The sequence below is a fragment of the Telopea speciosissima genome, chromosome 3, assembly GCF_018873765.1.
Source record: "Telopea speciosissima isolate NSW1024214 ecotype Mountain lineage chromosome 3, Tspe_v1, whole genome shotgun sequence".
Taxonomy (NCBI): Eukaryota; Viridiplantae; Streptophyta; class Magnoliopsida; order Proteales; family Proteaceae; genus Telopea; species Telopea speciosissima.
Window position 1 is genome coordinate 14,268,483 of NC_057918.1, and position 19,297 is coordinate 14,287,779.

The 19,297-nt window shown below is 37.3% G+C and overlaps 2 protein-coding genes across 2 annotated transcripts; one reads left to right on the forward strand and one right to left on the reverse strand.

The window, feature by feature from the left end:
• Positions 1-451: 451 nt before the first annotated feature.
• On the reverse strand, positions 452-6,452 carry LOC122655604 (respiratory burst oxidase homolog protein A-like). The gene is made up of 14 exons (XM_043849842.1): positions 6,049-6,452; positions 5,755-5,923; positions 5,610-5,658; positions 5,410-5,523; positions 4,708-5,106; positions 4,217-4,603; positions 3,331-3,426; positions 3,072-3,187; positions 2,894-2,996; positions 2,585-2,767; positions 2,127-2,267; positions 1,872-2,000; positions 1,580-1,658; positions 452-618 (listed from the first exon to the last, which is right to left on the reverse strand). Exons 1-14 carry the CDS (start codon positions 6,398-6,400, stop codon positions 509-511), a joined length of 2,427 nt encoding a protein of 808 aa, XP_043705777.1. The 5' UTR covers positions 6,401-6,452; the 3' UTR covers positions 452-508.
• A 3,975-nt stretch (positions 6,453-10,427) lies between these two features.
• Positions 10,428-12,068, forward strand: LOC122654876 (wall-associated receptor kinase-like 15). The gene is made up of 3 exons (XM_043849143.1): positions 10,428-11,181; positions 11,319-11,375; positions 12,007-12,068. The coding sequence occupies exons 1-3, from the start codon at positions 10,446-10,448 to the stop codon at positions 12,066-12,068; spliced, it is 855 nt and encodes a 284-aa protein (XP_043705078.1). The 5' UTR covers positions 10,428-10,445.
• The last annotated feature ends 7,229 nt before the right edge of the window (positions 12,069-19,297 follow it).

Below are 19,297 nucleotides of genomic sequence, written 5' to 3' on the forward strand. Positions count from 1 at the left end.
TGGGTGCACTGGACACACTTTAGAGGATAAAGTTCTGAAAAAGATTTAAGAATAAAGTTTTTCTCTATCAACGGTGAACGTTCACATGCCAATACAATCTTATTATTAGTTTCCTCCTATTAAACGAAGGTCCGAAATATCATTCTCGCTATTCCAAGAATCCCATCCAACCACTAGAAGTGGTGGGTCTCTCTTCACGTATGTGATGAGAAATTGGATATACAAAGATTAATTAAACACATCTTTTATGAATTGTTAGCCTTTTGTACCAGTCTTGGAAGAGCATAACCAATCTACCAAAAAAAAAAAAAAAGGAAGAGCATAATCAATTGAAGCTATTGCTTGGGGACAACAATATAAGTAATTAATATATCATATTATATTATCAATAAAAAATGAAAATAATGTTAGTCTCTTTAACAAATTAGGTTGTATTCAATTAAGTATACTCTTCAATATAATTAATATATAGCCACCCAAAAAAGGGAAAAAGAAACAACAAATATTCTCAATAATTCTCCTTGTGAAATACAAATCTGGTGGTGGTTTTGGTGGTGAGCTTTGTGCATAACCTCTCCAATTCCCTTGCTAAAGTTAAGTGCCCACAATAGAAAACTCCTGCAACCAAACCTCTTAAAATTAGTCCACATCAGGAGACATAGAACAATAGTGATTAAGAGTTTAATTTCCCACCAACCTCCATGCTGCTTATTTGTTTATTAATTGATTAAAGTGAAGGAGTTGTGACTGGCAATTAAATGATCTCATTAATACTCTAGATAATCCCTTATATATATAGGGAGAAGTTTCTTTAAGGCAGCGTGACCCCTACACCAGCATGGTCGCCGATGAGAGCATTCGTTGAAGCATCAACAAATACAACTCAGACTTATCCCAATTAAATAGGATCGGTTACATGAATCCTTGTGATGAAACATCAACATGGATGAGATTTCCACTTTTCATGGGAGCGGAGAGATAATTTCACATCTCTTTATGTTTGGGCGCATGGGTCACGCTGTCTTTAAAGATTCTTTTTCCCATATATTGAATAATTTACTTTTGCATCTACCTAGGATATATATATATATATATATCTATGGGCTAGGCTAGCTAAGAGCCATAAAATTGATATAATTGGTGAACTAATCAAACACTAAACTACTAAAAATTAAGAGGGTTAGGTCATGCCAGATCTCTTCATAACTATAGTATTAATTTACTTCTTAAAAAGGCAAAGACTTTGAACAACTCCCAACCTTGAGAGGTCTTGTTCTTTATGCCAGATTAATAATGTAGTGAATTATTAAGGTCAATACATGTCAAAGGACTTAAGTAAAGTTACAATAGGGTTGTTGGCCAAATCAATATTTCCTAATGCATTGTTAAGATTTTAAAGCTTTTTAAAGCCTAAACTTTTAAATTTAGGTCATACCAATTTTAAGGTAGTGGTTGAGCAGACTTCACCATTTTTACTATAAGGGTTAACTTCCCCTCAAACTTCTTACCAGTTTCCACTTTTCGGATCTAAATTAAAAGCTAAGTTATCTAATTATTAATGGGTTTGCTTATGACTCACCTATCCTTGCTCCTTCATGTGTACTAGCGAAGTTTGAGAAGACCTTGGTCCAGTTTGGCCTAGCAAAGTGTGTACGTACCTGTTCATGTCAAAAATTCTAAGTACAATTAACCATAATTAAAATAATTGGCTTTGGGTTATTCAAATAATCGGTTCTAATTAGTCGGTCTATTGGGCAATCGGGTTGAACCAATACCGACCGATTAATTCAAAAAATTATATTTCCTATTTAACCGAAATCAAATTATTCATTAAACAGTCAATTTGGTTTCAGTTGGGCTCAGATACTAACCGGAGTCCCGGAGACAATGTCGATGCCGGTTTTTGCATGATATAACGCTTGAATTGCACTTATCAATGCTGATCTTGCATCTCCATCTTCATAAACACTAGTAAGGAAATTGTGCATCTCTACTACAGCCTTAAAAGATTAGGTAGGATTTTACATTATTTATTTGAATTGGTAATTATAGAGGAATCTCATTCACAATAATAATAATAATGTAATTGAAATTCTAGGGTAGGTAATTAAGGTTTCTTTCCATACCTGCTTTCTGTTTGCATAGGAGACTTCTTTGATGACATCTCTAAACCAATCAAAGGAACTCTGTTCTCTAGTAACCCAATATAAGTATGCCTTTGATGGGCCCTGCTTTCTATTTGTAATGCCTGATTCTCCACCATCTCCCTATTCATCAAAAAATCAATTAAAACACCGAAAAGGATTCTGTCCAGCACCCTGCCCGGGCTGCATGTGCAGCGCCGGACTTGATGAGACGTGAAAAGATCGCCTCACCCCTGTTCGGGCAAGGCGCTCGGGTAGGGGTGAGGTGATCTCTTTTCACGCCTCACTGTGTCCGATGCTGCACATGCAGCCCAGGCAGGGTGCTGGACAGGGGCCGAGTCCTTAAAACACGCCTATCACATCAAATTCTCTTATTTTCTCTCTCTCTCTCTCCCTCTTTGAAGACATAACACAAACAGAAGAAGAAGAAGAAAAATTACATAATCAATATAAGGTTTGGTTAGGCCATGAACAACATCTTTGAGAATGCTAATGAAAGGAGTGGCTCCAATTCCAAGGCCAATGAGTACTATAACATCATACTTGATATGATCTTGAGAAGCTGCACCATAAGGTCCATCTATGTAAATCTTTGGAAACCCAGAACCCACAGGGGCAAGTGCCTACCAATACACAGCAAATTTTCTTACTATAATGTCACCAATCTTAATTGCATTTTTGTTTGAAACTATTCTAAATTTTTCCCCTTTTTTTTTTTTTTTTCTTTTCCCTTTGTGCATTAATTTTACCTCTTGGAAAAGACTATACATTTGATAACTCCAGTCCCCTTGAGTTCTAATATGCACATTGAGATAATTATCTTCTGGAGCAGATGTCAAGGAAAAAGGGTGCCTGAAAATGAAAAAACAGAAATTCTAAGATTAGGGTTTTTTTTTCATTTTTGGGAGAAGGGGGAGGAGAACTTACCATTCAAATGGAGAAATTTGAGGGCATTGGATGAATATATACATCCCACTTCTGTAGTTAAAATCTTCAGGCTTGCTCAATTTGAGTGACAAAACTTTTCCAGGATAAGTTTTTGCCTGTAATAAAAAAATAATAATGAAGGTTTTAGGGTCTAATTTTATTTATTTTTTTCCTTCAAAAAAATAGAATTTTCAAAACTAGAAATTTCAATTTAATTTATTTGGTCATGAAACTCCCAAAAAAAAAAAAAAATTTGTACCTCAAGTGTTTCAACATGGTACAACCCTGATCTTATCGCTCGAAAAATACGCTCCCATAAGTATAGCAACACTGGAAAGGCTATATACATCCATGTCTGTGAAGGAATTTTCATGCAATCAAAAAGAAAATACATCTCATTGGTCGAAAAGTTGCTCAAACTCTTATTTAAATTTTTAATAAAATTACTAAAATACCATCAAATAGAGATGAATATGAAATACAAAATGATATTTTATTTTGGTAATTTTAGTTACTTCCTTTATTCATTCATGTGGCAAATAGTAAAGTGTTATAATTCATTAAGCATAATGACAGGAAATAAAACCCTAAAAATAATTATATTGATCCAATATTCTACAATTTGCTTCTAAACTGAAGCTTTATTCATTCTTGATGATCTCTACAAATGTAATCGGGTCAGGGTAGCAACTTCAAGAAGACAATCCGAACCAGATCCTAACTAAAGTGTGGTTAATTAACAAGTCAACACCAATCAGTCCTAACCCATCCAGTACACCGGCCACCAAAACATAAAGGTTTGATTAACCCCAAAAAGAGAAATAGAGGAGGAAATTTTAGGTGGGTTTGGAAGGAAAATTATCTGCTCCATTTTCTGCCCGGTTCAGTTCTTAAGTCCCTCTAATAAGGGGGGTGGATCCTACTTGGGCAGTGTGATCGGGAAAAGGTAGGTGGTCATTTCTGCCCCCTATTAGAGGGACTTGGGGAAATAGAGCAGATAATTAATGATCCAGGTTTAGATGGATTATTTGGTCCGGGTCAAGATTTTGCCTCAACCCATCACATTTTACTATGAATTATGAAGCAAATATTTGATTAATAAAAAATTAAAAAAAAAAGTAGAGATCCACATAGAACGGACATACCGTTTTTTGTCTTGCATCATGAGTTAGGAAGAGGAATATGGAGTGAACAAGGAGCAGTGCATACACAATGATGAATAGATGATGTGAATACCAAAATGTATTAAATCCGGTGACCCGCCGGAGCGGCCATGGCAGCGACAAAGGTCGTCGCCGGGGCAATGGGGTTGCTAGAGTGAATGCAATGGCCATAAGAACCACCATTGTAATCCCAGTAATAACCTCCGTGGTACCAAGTATCTCAACATAAGATGGTTGATGATTCCCAAACCCTCCGGCAATCGTTCGCCGGAAAACTGAAGGATTACAACCGGCAATCCTCGGAAAATCACAAGCTAGATGAGCACCTGCATGGAGTATCACACCAACCACTATTCCTCCTGCAATAAGCTAAACTAAAAAGAAAACCAATCACAGGTCACGTAAGTGAAATTTCAAAAATACCCTTAACGTAAATTTTTTTTTAAAAATTTTTGGCATGTAAACGTTATCACCTTGTGAAAGTTGATATTGTCATTGAAGGGAACAACAGAGTTAATCCAACGGTTCATGCGAAGCCACGTCACCGTATTTCGGCAAACTGGGAGAAGAATTAGAGCCATATTGAACTTGAGAGTCTCTGCTGCACCTTTGGCTGTGGAAAGACAGTAACCTGTGCACTGAAATGCTTTCCTGTGTTGGTATTGTATGAACTTCCATGTGAAGAGTGTAATACAAATGCTTAACCATAACCCAATTATCCATGCTCTTCTCCAGTAATTTCTAAGATAGATTTCTTCATTAATCCATGGTGTTCTTGTTTGACAATTCTCCTGGTTTTGTTCTTCAGAATTGGATTGGATTGAGACTGCAAGTTGAGATTCTTTGAAGAAGATTCTTTCTAGTTGAGATAGCTGCAACAATATAAGAGTTCATAGTTCAAATTTAATTCAGACAAAAAAAAAAAAAAAACTTTGTAGAAGAGCATGCATGCTGCGCCCAAACACAGCAAGGGGTGAAATGATCATCCCGCTCCTATGAAAGGTGGAAATGTCTGCCGAGACAGGAAACCATTGAGAATGGGGATGAGTCTCACAAATAGCATCCACCATGTGGGACCCACTCGAGCAAATGGGATCCCAATTCATGCCTGCCTTGTTGATGCTTCTGTATGCTCTCCCATTGGCCCAACTCTCTTTTAAAAAAAAAAAAATTACCTCAATAAAGCCACGTTTGGAGATGTCAAACTCTTCCATGATTAAAGTAGAGTAATCTTCTGCATCTTCCTGTGTCATGGACAACTTATTTGTAGAAGCACTCAACAGGATAATCTGAAAATGAAGCAGAAATTAAGAAAATAAAGAATTTTCAAAAAAAAATAAAAAAGGTTTTTATTTCTTAAGCATAATTAATTAACCTCCTTGATTTCAATCTCAGTAATTTTCCCATCCATATTTCTGTCACACCTGAATTAAAAAAGGAGGGAAAAAAAAAGAGTTACTAACAAATTTTTTTTTAATAATTGATTTGTTTTACAAAAAGGGAAAAAATTAATATATTACAAGTCGAAGAAAATTCGGATCCTGGAATTGAAACTCGGGTCGGTGATCCGACACCAGTAGTCATGGAGTTGGGCTTTAGTGATTTCCAATTGCAGATTATCTCTGTTTCTGCTTCTCCCTTCTAATGCTTCTAGAAGCTCCTCTGCAAATTCTGGTGTGTCTTCCATTCCTGATAAATAAAATTAATTATTTAAAATAATTGTAATTAGTTAAAATTAATAAAGAAAATTCTCTATTATACGCCGGAGGAACTTTGTCGTAACTCGTAACTCCGAGAATACATCAAATACTCACCGATACAGAAAGCGAAATCCGAGCGGTTCACAAACGGAATTGGACCGGTAGTAGTGGAAGCTAGTCGGTCGAACCGTTCTTCCATGTCTTTCCAGTCATTTCTACTGTTTGCCATGCGGTCGATAAATCTCAGCCGTTCGATAGCGAACCCGGCGACTGTGGGAACCCAATTTCCGGCGAGTTGTGACTCGTTCCGGTTCGGAGATAGGAAGGGAAATGTGTCGATTCTATCTCCATCGACGTAAGAAGAAGATGATGAAGAAGAGCATGGCGAAGAAGAAGAAGGAGAAGGTGAGGAAGAGGAAGAGGGGGAGGATTGAAGGGTTGTTTGGGGAGACATTTTTGGTTCCATTGTTGATGATAATGTGAGGGGTGGTGGTTGAAGTGGAAAGATCAAAACTAGCTTGTTGCAGAGTTTAGAGTTTAGAGAATGAGTTGGGTTTCGTATAGTAAGGACGAAAAAAGTGGTGGGATATAAGTAAGATTATAGATAGCTTTTTTGTTGGGTTTTATTTTCTCTCCAAATGCAGATTGGAAAAAGAGAAAGTTGAATTGGAATTTCAAGAGGACTAAAGAGAATACTATGAGAGACAGGGGAGGAGCACAAGAAAGACTACAGATTTGAAGTTGAGGCTTATCTGAGAAGAGAGACTAAAAAGAGAGAGAGAGAGAGTAGGAGAGAAAGTAAAGTGTGAGAGTAGGTAGAGTATGGAAACCAAGCACGAAATGTTTATTATGAGAGAGAACTACAGAAGTAACAAGAAGGCGGCTTCTTGCAAGCAATGGCATAATAAGAAGGCGGCTTCTTGTAAGTTATGGCATATAACATTACAACCCAACCTCTCCAAACTTCTTATGGTGCTGCACTTTTGGTGATGAATAGACTACTCTATTTGCTAACCCCACCAACATCACCATCTCTCTCTCTCTATACATATCTCTTGTTCTCTTGTTTTCATTGAAGTGCCAGAGTTCACGGCGGGTCTCACATGTCACAATACTGTCCTAAACACAACTGATATGGAACTAAATTCCGTGGTACAACATTCATTTGTCAAATTATTTGAGTATGTGAAGCTAGGGGTGAAAGTTTGGCCTTGTCGGCCCGAACCCGCCTTGGTCTGCCCTGAGTCCGAACAGGACCTGCGTTGAGATATCTTGGCCTTGAGGGCGGGTCAAGGCTGGAAATTTCTAACCCTGAGTCAGGATCGGGTCAGGTTAGGGTTGAGGCCTTAGACTGAGCCTGGCCCAACCCGGCCTGACCCAAACCTATTTTAAGTTATATTATAAAATATATATTGATATACTATATATATTATAAACTTTAAATGTGACACACTTTTTGTTATATAATATATTTTATATGAAGATAATAAGTGATATACACATTTTATTATAGTGCTATTTAAGTAAAATTGATAATTTTCTCCTCGGCCCAATTCAGCCCATGCATCTCCCTTCCCCTTCTCCATGATTAGGTCCAATCAGAGTCAGCCCGACCTGACATTGAGGGCGGGTCAGGGTTGGATTTTTCAGGCCCTTAGTTAGAATCGGGTCGAGTCTGGGTCAGTCAAGAAAACTCAAGGTTTGGCTACGGTTTTATGAAGTCCGGCCCAACCTGACCCTGTTGCACCCCTATGTGAAGCTAGGGTGCCATGTTGGAGAAAGTCTAGAAGGAGTACAAGGGAAGAAAAGGGTTGGGGGGGGGGGGGGGAGTTAATTATATTTGTCTGGGAAATCAAATTATTAATGCCAGAGATGGGATGACGAGTTAGGGTCTGACCACAACGACCATAGTTCTTATAATATTTTTTTTAGAAGAACATTAGGGGACACGTGGCAAACATGCAGCCAATGATTCTATATATGGTAGGCTAATAAGTATGAGGACGTCTTACCCACTAACCCATCATATATACATATATATATTTTTAACTTATGTAGGAAACCAACTTAATAAATATTGTTATCTTGGTTCTATTGGTGAGTAGTGACAGCTTTTTATCATTTAGGAATGTTCATAAAATTAGCATATGATTAATGGAATAAATTAATTAGGTGCATTATATATGAACCCAAGGTAGGTTTCTAAGTTTTGTTTGTTTTTTCCAATCGATCAAAGGTTAGATGGCCGCCAACATTGATTCATTTGATCCTTTTCTTTAGATAGGATAGTGTTGTGGGTAAAAACTAACCTGAAGTGGTGATTAAGATAGCCCCACATCAAAACCGTGGTTCATATAAGGATTGGAGTCCTCACTTGCTCACAAGGCCTTTTAAAACCATGAGAATGACATATTAAGTTAGTTTTGACGAGCAACTCAGAGTAGACAAGATCATGAGATGTATTCTCTGACCTCATTGGGTTTGAGACGTGAGAAGAGATGATATCTTCGCTTGTCATTCATTTTTGTGTTTAATTAATTGCAGATGATCATATGATCATCTTTTAAATTGGATCGAGTTTATTCTCTGTCTTAATTATTGTCATTAGATTCATTGTGATGATAGGGGCAGAAGTGTGGGATATTATGATCCTCATATCACTATCTTTTTTGTACTATTTTCTTGGACTTGGGCTTCAACATTGAATTCGGATTTGGATACTTGTGCCATTGTCTGTCCTCACTCCGTTCCTATCAATTCTTATAAGATGTTAGAAGTTATAGAGGTACAGTCTTACATCGATTAATTTGGGGATCTATGAAACCATCTCCACCTAATAGCTTAAGCTTTAAGATAAGAAATCTGAAATGGTTTTTATTGGGGAAGCCAAACAGAGACTACGGATCGAGAAGAATCGTAATTGAAACTGGGTATCATCCAGATTTAGGCTGGTCTATTCAAGTAAGCCCTGCCCAAGTAACAAATTTATATTTGAAGGCCCATTCTTTCCAAGGCCTGTGGAAAAGCACAAGTATCTCGGCCCAAGCCCTTGCCAACTAAACTTCAGATGCCTTAAGCTGGGCTTTTTAAGCCCAAGACCTGCCTGTGAAAGTTGTGCTTATCCTTGTGTTTGGGAAGAAGAACTGAACAAGGTACCTACATTGAGATGCTTATATATGATTGTATCTTCAATTATCTGAACCTTTGCACACCCTCTCATAAAAAGTGAGGGCCCCTCATTTATTTTTTATTTTTCATTAATTTTGAAAATGTAGCTACGCTCTACATGGATGATACCTTTCCTCCCCCCCCCTAATTGGTGTGGCATATAGATTCCTTCCCATACTGACTGTGTGGGAAACGTCCTCCCATATGATTATATTTTTTATGGGAAGTAGTTTTCTGTTTGGGAGTATGGCCTACGCCAGCACTTCCATGTGTCTATCTCTCTCCTCAAAACAAGGGGCAAATGTATCTTTTCATATGGGGACGAGAGAGATAGACTCATGGGAGTCCTAGCATAGGCCACACTCCCGGACAAAGTTCTTTTTCCCATTTTCTATTATCCAAACCTAAGCTTAAGTTTATATGGGCTTGAGGGTAACCCTACTAAGGATTGTTCAATTCGAGTACAGACAAACGCAATGACAATTGTTCTAAGATTTAAAGTATCGATTAGTATCATATTGTATCAATCGGCCCCCAATGTTTCACATATCCATAGTACCGCAAATAACTTTTTATCAACTTATCATGTATCAAAACTATTCCTATATTATCTCTAATTTTTTAATTTCTTAATAATTTGGCCAAGGTTTTGGGGATTAACTTCAAGCTAAGTGACCAGACAATTGGGTCTAACATAAGTCCAAGGAAGGCTGAGAGAGTTCAGTCCAGTTCGGAAATAGTGGCTTGAGGGGACATGAGACTAGGTCTCGTGATCAAACCTTTTTAAAAAAAAACAAAAACACTAGTATGGTAATTATGGTAGTGAAGTGACCTTTGTGGTCCTCATAAGGATTGGCCTAGTATGATGAACTCGTCCGATTGGAGGCCTCGATCCACATACTGATCAAGATATGTGCGATGGTGTGGGAAGTCCCAGTCGCATGATGTATGGTCCGCCGCACAAGTGCGTGGAAGAGAAGCCGGATCCCCTATCCCTGTGGTCCTGTTTGCCACCGTGTGGGCCTAACAAAAAATTGGCATCCATGAACTTTAGTCTGACAGCCCATGAACAAAGGCTCGTCTTTTAAGGAGGCAAGCAAATTATTTGAAAAAAAGTGAATCACCACCGAAAGCAATAGTATCAGAGCAGCTGAAAGTCCTCTCTTGAATTCTATTCCTTAGTCCTCACTAGTTACCAATCCCCATTTTCCACACATCTTCTTCACTGAAAAAGATTAATTAACCCTTCCTTCCATTCTCCTCCAATGTTAACTATCCATGTCCTTCTATTGCTTCTCATCTCCACCTTCTCCCCAGTCCAGGCGGTACCCACCGGCACCGGCATGTGTAGTGACACATGCGGTTCCATCCCAGTAAAGTATCCTTTCGGCACAGGATTGGGATGTGGGAACCCAGATTTTGGGAGATACATAAAATGCAAAGCAGGGAAACTCCAATTCTCAACAAGTAGTGGTGCCTACACTGTTTCTTCAATTGATTACCAAACTCAAACTGTTATACTCTCAGATCCCCTCATGTCAACTTGTAATTCGATGCAGAATTCAGGTAGTTTTAGATTGGATTCATCTTCTCCATTCAATATAGTAACAGAGGATATCTTTGTTTTGCTTGGTTGCTCTACAACATCTCCAGTTTTCGATCCAAATGAGGAGTTATGCGACAACACTGGTTCAGCTTCTCGTGTGTGTAAGGGTTTGTATTCTTGCAAAGGTGTTTCAGGAATTGGGTTGGAACCAAATGCTCCAATTTCTACTTGTTGTGTTTATGAAGCACCAATTGGGCTGTTGGGTTCTTCTTCATATGCAGTACTTGATCTTCCTAAGCTTCAATGTTCATCTTATTCATGTATTTATGGCTTTGGGGAAGATGAGATGGATCCAAAGAAATGGAATTATGGAATTTCTCTTCAGTTTAATGATTCTAATTATCAAACAGATGCTTCTAATTGTAAGAATTGTGAGGTCAGTGGTGGTTTGTGTGGCTTCAATGGCTTGGATGAATCTTTTGCTTGTGTTTGTCGTAATGGTGTCAACACCACCACTACCTGCTATGGACAAGGTTTGCTTCTCTGTCTCCATTAATGCTCCTTTAATTTTTATTTATTTATTTTTTTGCCCTTTTGGGCATCGATTTCACTTACTTGAACTCAAAAGGTCTTAATTTTGATGCTAAGTTGTGGTATAATTCTGATTTAGGCTATACATGGAGTGGAACATGGAGACCCAAAATTCAAATCAAATGGAGTCTCTCAGGTAGATTTCTTTGTTTCCCACCTTCTAAACTCAAAAACAGAAACTTTTCCTTCTTTTGCTTGCTTAGATCTTGACTTTTGAGATAGCTTTTTGTCCTCTTGGGTTCACACTTCACAAACGATTTGAATAAAGATGATACGAAAAGTTAACTGAACAGGGTAGTAAATAAAAGGGCTGTAAATGAGCTGGGCTGGGTTGGGCTGGGCCCCCACATGGTTGGCTACCATAGGGGGACAAGTTTAGCTGTAGTTAATGTGATAAGGGAGGTCGTGCAGCCAAGAAACAGGGGTGTGTGAAATGACCACCACACCCCTATGTCCAATTTGGCTCTCTTCCAGCCGTTGTGGGAGCTGGAGGGTTCAACCCAGCAAAGCAAGTGGGCCCCTCCTGTGAAATGACCATACCCCTTGTTTTTGCTGGGCTGGACTCTCCAGCTCCCGCCACAGTTGGAGGAGAGCCAAATCCCCCCTATGTCTGGGCGGTGTGCACTGCACGATCAGGTGGAGTTCTTTCTCCCTTGTGATAATATACACGTTATTTATTTATTTTGTTTTGGTAAACCATATTATTAATAACTAGGGAAAAGCGTGCAAGATCTGACAAAAGTTATTGATTTGTAATCTGTAATTAGGGATTTTCGTCGTCTGGATTGCATTCTTTTATTTAAGCATCAGAGGATATGGCTTCTCATAATCTCAATGGAGGCAATGGCATGATCGCATGAGAGAAATCAATGGAAACACAAATTTTAGCAGAGACTCTTCAAATGGTTTGTTGTCAAACTCTTTTGGCTCTGAGTTAGTATTAGAGTTGTAAGAGACCAGTTTTTTATTTGGTAAACAAGACAAGTAAGATTCAAGTTAATGGAAAGTAGATATATTGATGTCAGCTTACAATGGATAATTATGCCATTTTTTATTATTGTTTTTTGGGGGGGGGGAGGGGGGAAGGGGGGTTTAATATAATTATGCCAAGTTATAGACCTAATTAATGGCATTTCATTTGTTGATTAAGTCAGTTGGGATGCTCTCCCCATGTGGTAACCTCTTCACCCCATCTCTCACCGTCCATGAGGTGTGGGGCTACTTCTAAAATGCGAGACCCACACCCATGGATGGTGTGAGATAAGGTGGGGAGAGGAATTGAAACTGGACTATGTTTTTTCTTTTGGAATAATTCCAAACCAATTGTGAATCACATTTGGGTTAGAGATAGAACTTAGAAGGGCATCAAAGGTGTTATTCCTTGTTTCAAACCAAAAATAAAAAAAGGGTAAATATTATCATTTCACACGTGTACTCAAAAAATGTGCATGACAATGATATGTTTTGATAATTACATAATGACATGTCAATTTTAAATTATTTTTGGAAATCCTTTTATATTCCTAACTTAAAGAATTTGAGAATACAATGATGAGCGATTAAAAGATGTCAAGTTTAGAATACACTTACAGAGGTGTCATTCAGATACTTCCTTAAAGAATGCATTCTTGTCTAGGAGTGTGGCCCCAATGCCAACGCAGGGGCCAATGGAAGTTTGTGTGGAAGCATCAACTGAAGAATACTTAGTTTTCATATTACTTCAACCTAGGCCTCTGCTCTAGGTTTATCAAACCTTTTCTTTAAATGGGAAATAGGGCAAATACTTGAGAATTTTTTTGGAAAAAAAACAGCTACATCCATATTTATAGTAAATGACAACTTATGAGTTCTCGCCCTAGATGCCCATTTATGAGCAATCAAAGCATCATTTCTAGTTTTCTTAACAATACTTACACACTGAAAACACTTCATAAACTGTTGAACATCATAAAGCAGATTAAAAATATCCTATGGTCATCCCTTTGCACTTCCTTGCATGAATCAATTAACCACATCTTGACAATTCGTCCAAACTATCACGCTCGTCCACCCCTACTCCTTCGCTCCTTGCAGTAAACTCCCTGCAACTCTGGTTCTTGCAAACTCCTTACAAAACTTTTATTTATATATGCTACAGTAAAATGTGAGTGAGATAAAATTATAGCAGACCATCCTGCATCTTCATTAGATCCCCCATAACTGTCATGGTAAATAATAAGAGATATGATTCCATACAATAACCTGTGGTAAGCATCTTTGTCCCAACCATCATCAATCTGAGATCCTGAAAGAGGCTGGTAAGTAGTAGAATGCTAAATTCTCAAATCATAAACCAATTTAGAAAGATTCCGAAGTAAGAGGGATGGACTAGGTTTTTGCTTCATGAAGACAACATTATTCTACCATATCCATGTGAAATAGGAGAAAATAGCAAGTACAAATATGATACACATCTTATCAGATTTGGTTATGCACGGGAAGTAAATAAGCAACCTTTCGATTTGGACCATTCGATTTGTTGGTCCAGGAGTCCAACTAACAATTAAAAAATACTTTGATCAAACCCAATTTTTCTTTGCCCATGGTGAAGGAGGAATTTCACAACAACCATCAGCCCCATTTGATTGGACTAGGGAGGAGTGTTTTCGACCTTGTACAATAGGGGTAGGAGTTCATGATGATATAAGACACTAATCATGAGGTCACATTACCAGTGGAGAAGGGATTCTTCCTGCTTCACAGGTGAAGGAAAACTTTATCCATTTCGATTTGATTTCTTCCATTTCATCTTTCCTTTTGTTTTTTCTTTTGTAAAGGGGAATGAATTTTTGTTGAAAAGAGTTCCTATTGAATGGCCCACATTTTGCCAAGTGGATAGGCTATTTAGTCATTCTATCCCTTGGATAGATAGGGGTCTGTTGAAGAAATGTAGAATATAAAATACAGAATTCGTTATATCTATATAAAATATAGAAAATGTATAAATATGAAATCGTATCAGAGTGAAAATAAATAGGTATTAATAGATCAAGAAAAAAAAAAAAAGGAATAGTGAAGAAAAGTTATACAAAGCTAGATCTAAATGCAAGTGACCCCCTCTTTATTTATTTATTTTATCTATCATTAATTTAATGCAAAGTTATTTTTGCCTTCTTTGAAGTATCATGAACAGTTCTTGTAGATCGAATAAATATAGAATAAGAGGAATATTTAAAAATGTTTGATTATTGATTAGGTCGTAAAAACCTATTTTATGAAAATCTCTTCATTCTTTCTACCAAAAAACCAAAAAAAAAGAAAGAAAATCTCTTCATTCTCTTTGTGATCGAATATCCATTGCAACAATTTGATAGATGGCTCTGAAAGCATGAGACTGATTGAAAAGAGTAGACTGAGAAATCTCCTTCTACAATATGATGCTTTTTGTTTGAGATTTTAGGTCTCATATTGTCATTCTGAAAGTGTGATTTTTAGGCATATGTAATAGTTGGTGGCCCATTTCAATTTCACAGCCATTTTGTATTGAGTTTTTTTTTTTTTTTTAATGATTCCTTTTTATGAAACTAAAAATTAATTCTTATAATAAAAACTGGACCATCGTGGAGAAACAAACTACATTTCCAAAATATAAACAATAAAATCATTATAAAAAATGAAATCTATACTAATGAGTTTTTTAATAACAATTTCTTTAATAAAAAATAGATACCTCATGCATATCAAGTGTTATCAAGTGGTTAATAAAAAGCATGCATTTTTCTTCGGATATATAAAAACATACATTGTTAGCATGATATTTGTTTATAACAATTTATTAGCCTACTTTTCATCATTCATCATGCTATTTTTTCAGCTTCCTCTCTCAAACTTGATGAATTGTAAGAATAATTAAGAGAAAATAAGTATAATGATGAAACTTCATATGACAAGATTGAGACATTGGAGGAAACTAATATGGCAAAAATATTTATTGATCAACCTTTTCATAATCCGTCCTATCAATGAAAGGGAAAAGAATAGGCCAGTTACAGGTAGAGAGTGAGAGGCAAATAAAGAAGCATCTAAAATTTCAAGACATGAAACTGAAGAAACATTTAGGGATCTTTCAAAAATAAACAATTACTGTGGTAGATTTTTTTGTCCTTTTGATCTAATTTTTTTTGTTGGGTATTCTTTTTGCAATTAATTATTTTCTAAATTCCATGGGTTGCAAAATTGATTTTTGGAAATAATTTATTGAGGTAGCTTTTTTTTCATTTACTTTGATTTTCTCTTTTCATTTTTGACTTTGTTTAATTAGTCCTTATACTTGTTATGTTTCATTGTTTTTGTAGTTGAAATGCAGGAAAAAAAAGAAGTACAATTGTAGATTACCTAATAATTTGCTTCATCGTCTTCATAGGGCAATTGTCACTGCTTATGGACCCGAGCCTGGGTGATGTATCCATGACCAGGATGAAGCTTGGGTGAAACTAAGTGGAGGTCCGAACCGACTGATGTTGAAGAATCAGTGGCTGAGTTGTAGTTAGGGGTTAAATGCCACTAGAAGGTTCTCCCTGAAATGCGTTGAGGCATCATCTTTTTCATGGAAGTGAGGGATGTTATCGACAAATTTCTTTTCAAAAAGATGAAAAAACTTCTGGAGACCAAGACCTACTTTTCGTAAGTAATGCAAGAGGATCAAGGGCAGAGAGTTCTTTGGCAAATTAGTGGGAATTGAAGATGGATTTTATTTTGAGAATTTGTGCTAGATGTTTTTTATTTTAAGAACATAAAGAGTTGAATAATTGGGTTTCTTCAAATCAATGCATATAGATTGTCACACCCCGCCTTGGATAGCGTAGACGTAGCATGAAACGATGCGATCTCGCACCCAACCTAGCCAGGAAGCTCTGTGTAGCACAATTATCAAACATAAAAATAAAGAGTACTAACAGTGGAAAGATACGTATAAACTTAAAGTATTTACATAAAGTCCAACAAGGGACCACATGGTATACCTGTAAAGTATGAACAAGATTATACCCCCAAAAGAAAACCCATAATTACAGACATTTCAAAAAAACTATCTACATTAGTGTTATACACACATCAAAAAGAATATAAATATGTACGGCCTATTCCATCAGGCCCACCTAAGAGAAGACACATAAATCACAGACGTAGGACCCGTCATGCTCCTTGGGCTCTAGTCTGTGAAGTCCTCAAAGGCATCATCCACGAACTCGTTATCAGGTAGTCCGTCACCTGCACAATCATCTAAAAAGAAGGTTTCCACGAGTGTGAGCTCACACTGAGCCCAATGAGGGGGAAAACACATAGCACACAAATGATGCATGATCACATATTTTTAAATGAAATTATCAATCGCACAATATGATGCATGTTCAATTCCATTTTTATTAATCCACCTAACAAGAAGACTAAGTCATTGGTTTGAACTAGGGTATTGACTCGAGGAGTACTTTGGGTCACTTCACTTTATCGCCGCCGCACTCCCTCAACCAATACAAGTAGGGAGCCCACCTTCACGCTTGGCACTTTGGCTCAAACCTTTGGGCAGACCCCGATAGTCAAGTACCCCGACCCTAGGTTAAATCCCTTTACTCCAGGTGTCAGTAACCCGACTACCTAGCACCTGAACCCCTGTTGGTAAGGGTTGTAGTTCGGGGTTCCTATCCTATCCATGTTTTCTAGATGATGACATGTTGTGTTCAAGAGTACACCGTGTTTCATATACACGTCCACTCAAGAACACAGGGTCACATAAGTGGTAGTACATATTAATTTCAAACAACAATCACAACCAGTTTTGCATATCCATGCACCATTAATGAGAGGAGCATATACCATAGCATATACCGTTGCAATTTCAAACAAGAGTTTAATATATCATAACATGTTCAATTTAAACAATACACAATCCTAGACATGCATCATTAGCTAACAATAAATGAACACTCAAACATGAAAATCAAATCTTGAACTGTTGTTCATATATATAATAGATTAGATATAAATCACAAGCAACACAAAAAATCCCACTCACCTTAGTTGTCTTGATCAAGCTACCCAACCAAGTGTCCAAAATTAAAGAGAAAGGATTCAAGCAGGTTCAATGTCCTAAATACAGAGTTACAAAAATATTAAGACACTTCCTAAAAGGCTAGAGCATCATCCCAATCCATTAAAGATCCCAAAAAATCATTCAGGGGTGGCCAGAGCTTCTAGCTCCAGAAGAGCCGGTCAGCCTGCTCTGAAGAGCCAGCCCATAAAACAGAACTAAAAACAACAATTTATTTGGCTGGGTTTTGACCACCAAGCTTGGTTAAGCTGGCCAAGGGGCTTAGGGAGGAGGAAAGAACACCCCATCATGGTTCCAAATAATCTACATGAAGGGATGATCAAGGGATCACTCATGCCATTACAAATCTAACAAGAAATGGGACTGAATTGAAGAGGAATTTAAGAAATGAGTTAAAGAACTCAAGGATGGTAAAATGAAAGCTAGTTCATGAAGATCATATGAATTTGGAAACAAAAGAGAAATTAATGCTTACCTGTGGGTGGAATAGAGTTAGATTTAGAAGGATTCTTGAACATGCAAGGCAAAATGAGACATCAAGCTCCAACATTCATCAAGCTTCAGCCCCCAGCTCACAAAACGTTTCCTACCTCTTAGTTTTGAGAAAAGAGTTCTCAAAGCTAAGAATGAGAATATAAATATAGCCCCAAGGGCATGTTTGTCAAAAGACAGGAATAGAATGAGTTCCACCTTGACTTTAAAATGTGATTCTAAGCCTAGTGGAAATCGATTCCGAGGCAAATTATTAATACATAAGTCATCGATATGTCAAGGTCGTACTGATATGACACGGGTTTTTACAAGATTTGATCGCATTGGACCCACGAGGTACGACAAGGCATCGAGCCGACACAGCCAATCATGGTGGTAACTGATTCGAGGCCGACCGAAACAAGCATAGAATAATTAACTTATTTTAATTCTAAAATAGGTGTTATTACCTAATGTTCGGCATCCGACACTGATAATTGTTGCAAGTGGTCCGCCAAATATCTCTCGCACGCAAACCTTATATGTGACGGACCACAGGGTTCCTCGGATTCCATCAAGGCCTTGTTCGATGGTTCCTCGGCACAAGGTGCAATAGGGGTGCGCATTTGTTTCAACGACGGACAATGCCCACAACGCGGAGATGGTCATGGCACCTAAAACCACACCCGCAGGACCTATTATTTCAATAAAAAATTTAAATTAGGCCCAATTTTATGAGGTGGGTCTCACATAGATGGGTCGAATTTGTTCGAAAGTTAAATTACTATTATACCACTGATTTAAGAAAATTAGATACTTCAACTTAAAATAGCTATGTTTTTTATTTAAAATCCATTTTTCAAAAGTATATTTGATCTCCCGTAAGAAAAATCAAGTTTGAACTTATTTTTTAGATATTTAACCAATTATTTTCTATTCTCAAGTTTGTCAAATTAATAATAAGTTTAGAAATTTATCCCAAAAATATATATATTTTTTCTCTTAAGTTGTAAGGGTATTATGTTTAGTGGCATTTTTTATAATTTCCAAACCAACTTATTCTGATTGCTTTCAAGCCGTGCAAAACATTAGCAAATGATGCCACAAAGCCCCAAAGGTTTAATGAGGCTCAGAACCTCATCTCAGGCCACTTGATCATCATCGATGTGTATGATTCTAAGGGTGCCAATACTAAGTCCTCAATTGATCTAACTGCTAGGCATCAGGTGGACAACTATCCTCAGGGATCCACATGTTGTTGAGGTGGCCTCCCAATTGTCACGTGGACTATATTGGCAATGTTGTGTTATCTTTCTCTTCCTCATATGTAATGTCCTTGTTGTGCATCATTGTGTGATACCGTTTTACTGCATCTCATTGGTAGGTTTCTCTATGTTGCTTGTTCAGAGATTTTTTTCCCAAAAAATGATAAAAAAAATATTCTTTCATAGCCATTTATTATGACCATTAATAGGCATTGTTTCTAACATTTCCTAGTGGGC

What these genes read in the sequence shown, in the direction of transcription:
- LOC122655604 (XM_043849842.1), bottom strand. Translation starts at nt 6,400, where the DNA reads ATGGAACCAAAAATGTCTCCCCAAACAACCCTTCAATCCTCCCCCTCT. An exon ending in CTGAGATTGAAATCAAGGAG is followed by an intron (nt 5,524 to 5,609) that starts GTTAATTAATTA and finishes CTTCATTTTCAG; the next exon opens with ATTATCCTGTTGAGTGCTTC. An exon ending in CCAAACCTTATATTGATTAT is followed by an intron (nt 2,268 to 2,584) that starts GTAATTTTTCTT and finishes TTTGATGAATAG; the next exon opens with GGAGATGGTGGAGAATCAGG.
- LOC122654876 (XM_043849143.1), top strand. Translation starts at nt 10,446, where the DNA reads ATGTGTAGTGACACATGCGGTTCCATCCCAGTAAAGTATCCTTTCGGC. An exon ending in CACTACCTGCTATGGACAAG is followed by an intron (nt 11,182 to 11,318) that starts GTTTGCTTCTCT and finishes ATTCTGATTTAG; the next exon opens with GCTATACATGGAGTGGAACA. An exon ending in AATCAAATGGAGTCTCTCAG is followed by an intron (nt 11,376 to 12,006) that starts GTAGATTTCTTT and finishes ATCTGTAATTAG; the next exon opens with GGATTTTCGTCGTCTGGATT.